This window comes from Apteryx rowi, unplaced genomic scaffold, assembly GCF_003343035.1.
Source record: "Apteryx rowi isolate R43461 unplaced genomic scaffold, aptRow1 scaffold_121, whole genome shotgun sequence".
Lineage (NCBI taxonomy): Eukaryota > Metazoa > Chordata > Aves > Apterygiformes > Apterygidae > Apteryx > Apteryx rowi.
Window position 1 is genome coordinate 2,157,697 of NW_020447431.1, and position 7,118 is coordinate 2,164,814.

A 7,118-nucleotide genomic window follows, 5' to 3' on the forward strand; every position below is an offset into this window, starting at 1 on the left:
CCCGCCGCGGCGGCGGCGCCGAGCCCCCTCCTCTGTCCCGCTCCACTGACCGATGACCTCCTGCAGCTCGTAGGCGTCCCGGCAGATGGGCCAGCCGCCGGCCGGGGCGGCGGGCGCCGGAGCAGCCGCCGGCTGCGGCTGCTGGACGTGAACCGGCGACTCGCCCTGCTCCGCCATGATGCTGCCGAGCGCACAGGCACCCGACGACCTTCTTCAAACTTCCCTTCCAGCAGCACCTTTCGGCCGCGCTCCCTGCCGCCCGCCGCGCGGCGCAGGGCGGAGGCAGGGCACCGAGGGGGAGGAGGCAGAGGCGGGCGCCCCGCGCGGAGCCGGCGCGCCCCGCCACGCCGCGGAGGGCGGCGGCGCCTGCGGGACGAGGCGCTGGCGGCCCCGCGGGAGCCCCGCCGCGGCTGCCCGGGCGCCGGGGCAGCTCACGCTCGCTCGCGCCTCTGGCTCCGGCCATTTTCTTCCTCCTGTCATCCTGCGCTTCCTTGTGATGCTCTTAAGGATGCAGGAGTAGGAAGATTAGGAGGTTCCTTAGGGAAAGCTCGGCTGAATGGGTCCAGGCCACAGCCCTGCAAGCCAGTCCAGAGACTCGCGGGCTTTGTGGGGACCCCGCGGGGGCTGAGGGCCCAAAGAAGGGTTTCAAGGAACTGAATCACATGGCTGCCATGCTAGAAAGCACCTGCTATCCTCTTAACATAAGCACACGTGCATTTCCAAAGCATATCTTCAAGCACATAAGCATTACTGCCCCGAGCATTACTGCTGCAAGATTACCTGTATTTAAATTTTGGAACAAATAACATTTGTTTCTGTCAGCTATGAAAGCTGCAGGCCTGCACAAGCAGCTGGGTTATGCCTTGGCATGAGCAGCACGGCACTGGGGCGGTGTGGACACTGCCTCCTGCCGCAGCCGCCCAGGAGGACTGGGCACAGCCGAAACCTTCCCTTGGCTACCCCGAACCAAGTGATTTGAACGAATGAAAGTATCCAACACAATAACTACAATCAAACTTTCCCTGTGTGTTCTGGTATAGAAGATGAGATCAGAATAAACAATCCCCATTTAAATGAAACCCTGCTGTTAATGTTATTACTATAGATTTTTATCTTTCCAGCCTCTTAACAGTAGTGTCAATTTTACTTATTTCAAAATAATTTAGAAAATAAAGAGATTTGTCATCTGTCTCACTCCTACCCTTCAGTGCTTTGTAATTTAAGATTTACGGAGATCTGAAAGAATAAGAAAAAAGATTTTCATCATCGATTATTTTAAAATTTCACTTCCTAATACAGCAGAGAATGAAAGATTTAAGGTAATTGGAACTAATAATGAAAATATGTGAGCAGGAAAGCTTTCAGAGTCAGCACCAATTAAAATCAAAACTGAATCTAAAAAGTTTTTAGGAAGTATGATGAAGCATGGGTTAATGCCACAATAAAAAAAAATACACAAAACCACTTGTTACATCCTTTATTTAGTGCTAATTCAATTTAGGATAACCCTCATTTACTAACTAAACTTTTTATGTAGCTTATTCATTGAAGACTTAGTTAATAAAAAAAGCATTTTTCCAAAAAAGATGGCAAATTACTTGTGTTTTGATGCATTTCTAAGAAAGTTGAATGAAGAATAGGTTTTAAAATAAAGTAGTGCTTTAAAATTTCAACAGGAGGTATATCAGCAACTTGCAAATACACCATTTCTGTGTTGAATTTTCTCATATGCAACAGTTGCACTCAGGATAGAGTCTCCTAGTAATAGAAAAAATATATTATTGTACATTTGTGTTGAATTAATATTTCCCCTCAATCTAGTTTTTTTAAAGCTAAGTGATTAAAATATTTTAACATACACACACATTAGAAATGATCTGTCACAAAACTAAAGGTCAGCAAAAGTTGGAAGTATTAAACTGTCATTCAATATTAAGCTTAATGCCAAGACTAGACAAATGGTGTTGTTAGTAGTGAAGACCTTTCTGACAGCAATAGCCAGAAGAAAAAAAGCGAGTAAGACAACAGCAGCACAGGGCAATCAATCAGCACAGAAAAATGGGTTACTCACTATTGGTGGAAAACAGCCAACTTCTCCATCTGTACTGAGTTGTTGAGGGTGTTCGTGGGGGAGGGATTGTTGTTAGTTCCTGTGCCACAAATTCCTGTGGTGCACCTACCACATCACTATCTAAACTGCTCTATTTTACATCTGATAACATAGTAATTTTTGTCACAGGACCAATTATACAGCTTCGAGAATTTCTAGAGTTCCCCTGGACTTTGCAACTTTAAATGAGCGGCTTTTATAGGAAGATTTTAAGGATAGCAACTTTGTAAACAGTGGGACTTGTGGAAAATACTCTGTGCATTCAGGGTACAACTCAAGAGGAATATCAAAGTTTCAGAGTAGGGTAAGATAATACAAAAGAAAGCAACAGCAAGCCCTTGAAGCAGTTGGTCTGTGCCAGCAGGCCAGCTGTCTTTGGAAAGCAATGCTGAAGGCTCTGCTGACTGTTTAAAGCAGTTTTTCCTAAGACTTTTCAAACACTGAAAGTAAGAGACATCTGCAGATTTGGGAGATTTCCAAGGCTGAGCTAGGACTCACAATTACCTCACCTGAATCAGTGATAGTTCAGGTGAAAGTTCAAAACGGTCGTATTCTGTCTGAACTTAGTTTGGCCTTTCCTATAGCTTAAAATTATAGAACCCAAAGAAATTGCCTGGGTCACTGATTCCAGTGACCAAATTATTGATTTCCAGGTGAACAAGTGCTTGACATAGCCAGGCTATAGACATTATAGGAAATATTTGAAACCTTGAGGCCACTATAGGAGAAGAGTTAAGCCAGGGCACTGCCCCTTAGAAAGCCCCAGTAGGAGCATCTGCAGACAGAACAAAAAGCCCTAGAACAAAGTAACTCAGACTTCATTTGTAGGTGTGAAGGATTTTGGCAAGAATAACGTAAGTGTTTATAATAACATTTCAGACTAATTAGATGCACTATATTAACCTTAAATAGAAACATACCTATATAAAGTCAAGGATATGCATGAGGACTGGGATTCATAAGCAGTGATTCATACCACTAGTAGCATGTACAAGAGACAGCCTCCACCCAATACTTTCTTTGAGAAAAAAAACAAGGCAGGCAGCAGACAACCTAGACAATCATGTAACCTAGCATAGGCTAAAACAGAATCAGAAAGACCTATTCTTTCTACTATTACCTCCACCTAAGAGAAACAAATGAAGATGGAACCATCCCTTCTCCCACAAAGGGCCTAAAATTGCAGTTATGATCATCACATGGTGTAGCGAAGCTCTCTGCAATTTTGTACTTTAAGTTTGAAAGCCTCTAATTTGATGGTAGTGAGGGATGGCTGCAGCTTAAATGACATCATGAGATAAGACAGCTGATAAAAGCAGCTGGTGCTAACAGGAGGGAACTAAATACTTTCAACTTCCCTTTTTCTTCTAGTGAACATACAGTTAAATAGGTAACATTCCCATTATTTTCACTAGGATACATGCTTTCATAAAAGCTTGCAGGGTTTTTGTCATTAATTTAGGTTAGTTTCTACTAGCACAGAAGACATCAGAATCTTCTTGGCAACAACGTTATGTTACAAACAAAAGTCTTAATACACTGGAGAAACCTTAATACTGCAGTAGTCATTGTGTTAGCTGTGCTCTTGCTAAGTCCAACTGAAGTCATACCTATCAGTGCATACTGACAGAGCTCCCCCCCCCCTTTTTTTTTTAAATCCTCAACAATCCTCAGTTCTGGATACTGAGGATTGTTGAACCAGTAATCATTAAGCAGTTTACTGTTATATAGTCAAGGTGATCTTACTGATCCATGCAATAGAAACTTCTATTGCGTTTCTGTACAGTAGAGTCAGTGCCACAATACATGCCACTGAGATTAGTGGCAGCAACTCTTTCTGTTGGAATGAATGAAGAACTGTTTCTTTTCATGTGAACACCAAATATTTTTAAGTAGCTTCTTATTTTGACCATCCTATTTTTGGCCCACAGATACAGGCAACACTCACATCTATGTCAACCACTCTAAGTGGGAGGGGCCATAACTGGCACATAGACAAAGTCACTTAAAAGAATAATGAAGCCTATGTGAGAACTTCTCTACAGAACTAGAGAGCAGACAGCCTCGGTCTCAGTCGAGCTCATTCTTCAATGTCACTGCTAGCACCATATGGTAGGAATCACCCTTAAGGTGGCTAAATCTTCCTATTGTCCTCATGCAGTTTTTCAGATGAGACCATGAGAATGCGTAGTGCAGTTAACTTGCTGTTGCTACCAAACCAGCCAAGATTTGAATCACCAGGCTGAAAATGACTCATTCCAGCACATAAACGCTAGTGGCTCATTACCTAAATTATGATGGCACACCAATTATTATACATTTCAAACATTCAAAAATCAGAATTGTGTACACATTTAGAATATATACACAATAGTCATTCATGTATTGGCAACAGTAGCAATACGATTCTTTTTGGAACCTGCAGGAATCATGATCTCTGCTACAATGATTTGAATGAATTTAAAATACAGTCACTGTGAAGATGACAATGGACTAGGTTAATGTTGCTTTTGAACTACAGTTTAATATCATTAAAATGTTGTGGGGGTGTCAGCTTACTGACCATTTTAACAGAAATGAACTTTCTGTGGCTGTGAATTGATAAAACTCAAACATATGAAGAGTTGATCTAGGAACTTCCATGGCTTTCATCACTGTCGTATATGAACATCTTATGCATATTAATAAATTAATCTTCACACACTGAAAGGTTGCGGAATATAATTATCTCATTTTTACAACTGGAAACAGAGAGAGCTTAAGGGATTTGCTAAGAGTCATACAAGAAGTCTGCAGCAAAACTGGAAACATAACTCACATTTTCTAAAGATGAGATTTCATGCAGCCTCATAGCAAGATCAAGGACCTAATCTGGTTCACAGCTAATTCCTGAGTTGGTTCAGCTGAAAATATTAGCTAGCTCACTACACAGCCAAAGAAGTGAGAGAGGATAAAACAGGAGAGGCATAAGAAAGTGTCCAAAATTGGGAAATGGGACAGGCCACTTTTTCTAGCAGAAGCACACTTCTAGATTTGTTAGATGATCATGAAACAACATTAAATCCCAAACAAACACCTTAATTATGAAAGGTCATTCATCATTTGGGTAAGTGATCCTAGCCTTTCCTCATTTTGGAAGGAATATTTACTTTACTGGAAAGCTATGAACTTTAATTCATCCATGTTTATGAAATGGTTGAGGTCTTAGGATTGAAACACTTTAGAAATAAAATATTTTTTGCTTTTGAGGATGTAAGCCGAAATAATTTTGTAATCTAAATGTCAAATGCACACCATAAATATGGCTGTATATAGAAACCCAACTATTAAACAGAATCTGTGTTTTTTTTCTCCTAATGGAAAACCCAAAGTCAATACTGATGGATAGTTCAGTGCTTTCTGGGAAATCAAAACGGCAGTTAAAAACAAAGTAAACCTTGTACATCTTTTATACTTTCTTTCCAGCATAATGATTTACAAATGAGAAATAAAACTGTCCAGAGCTGCTGGCTAAGTTTCCCCTCAAGTAATTCAACAAAATTCAGACTCACTCGGGCATTATAAAAAGCTCTGACTCCTATCTCTCAGGGCAGCTTGTTCAGCCTTCAGAGGACTGACAGAGCTTCTCAACCCAGGTCATCCTCGAGGGAGAGTTGTTTACTGAGAGCTCGTGCTCGGGCAAGCTGTGTCAGGGAGCAGCAGGGCTGGGCTGCTCCGCCAGGGCAGGCGAGCTGGGAGCCGAGGGTGCCAGCAAGGCAGGCAGCGGCAGTGGCCGCACCAGCCAGGGCACAGCCCCACACACAGCACCTGGGCACAGCGAGCAGGGCAGGCCCGGGCACCGCAGCCAGGGTCAGCCAGGAGTCTGGTGACTGCCAGGCAAGTCCGTAGTGACAAGGCAGGTCCAACATGAAGCCAGGATGGTCAGTCAGCAAGGCAAGGTCAGGATCAACAAGACCAGGCACAGACAGACTTGCTACAGGATAGCTTAGGCAAGGACCAAGGACCTGAGGTTAAGTGCAGCAGAGGACCCAGGTGAGGCTTCTCCCAGCTCTTTCCTCACAACGTAACTGTTTTCACAGAAGCCTGATCCAAGGTTACAGGGCTGCACAATGTCTGAACTGGCCTTGAGCACAGGCAACTAAACCCCTAGGATGAGGGGAAGGAGGCTGCTGAACCCGTTGGTGTACTCAGAGCCCTGACAACAAGGGCTTAGCACCAAAAAGTCGTTTCATTTGTTGGGAGTGTTTACTATACACACACCATTCATTTCCAGAGTAGCAAGGCAAAAGCCTCCACTTAGTTATTTCTCCTGGTTTTCACTGGTAGTGTCCCATAACATTTGAAGAGATTTGGAGAAGAACTGAGAGTTCATACAAATGCTTTCAGCATAAAATCCAGCTATCTCAATCTGTGGCATCCTGTAATTGTCACTGCATTACATGAACAAGTACATTTGAGAGGTAGAAGAAAGGTGATGATCAGACAGAAAAAAAAAGCTGGGAGCAATTCCTACTGTCAGAGTATCCGGTGCACCCTTTGCAAATCAGTCCTGCTCCTTTTTAAATGGAGAAGTACAGCAGTACACAACAATGTTATGAGAAAACATTACAGATGATTTCCAGATACTATAGCAAAAGGAACAAAAAACTTGAACATTAAATGAACAGATCTCATTATGTTCAGAAAGACTTGTTGCTTTTTTTTTAATGTACTTAAAATAAGTGTGGTGTACAGTGCTTTACATGAAATAAGAGAAAAAATATGATTTTCCCTGTATATTGGTGAGAATATAGCAGCCATAACCACTAAAGGAAAATCCAAAATTGTATGATGATATGCATCTTTGCATAATTAATAACATGTTCCATGTATATATGGGTGAATCTTACATTGGCCATCTTCAAGTAATAAAAAGTTTACTTTCTTTCCAGTTCATCCATTTCAGACAGGGTAAATGAATTGGCAGTGTTTGTTTCATGAATTGTTTCATGTATGTTACACCTTGGGA

At 42.3% G+C, this 7,118-nt stretch overlaps 1 protein-coding gene across 1 annotated transcript in view; it reads right to left on the minus strand.

The window, feature by feature from the left end:
- The window catches only part of STK39 (serine/threonine kinase 39), a 103,217-nt gene extending 103,040 nt beyond the window's left edge, over positions 1-177 (minus strand). The window contains exon 1 of the mRNA XM_026091170.1: positions 51-177. Coding sequence (XP_025946955.1) covers positions 51-177 — 127 coding nt within the window. The remainder of the gene's footprint in view (positions 1-50) is intronic.
- Between the last annotated feature and the right edge of the window lie 6,941 nt (positions 178-7,118).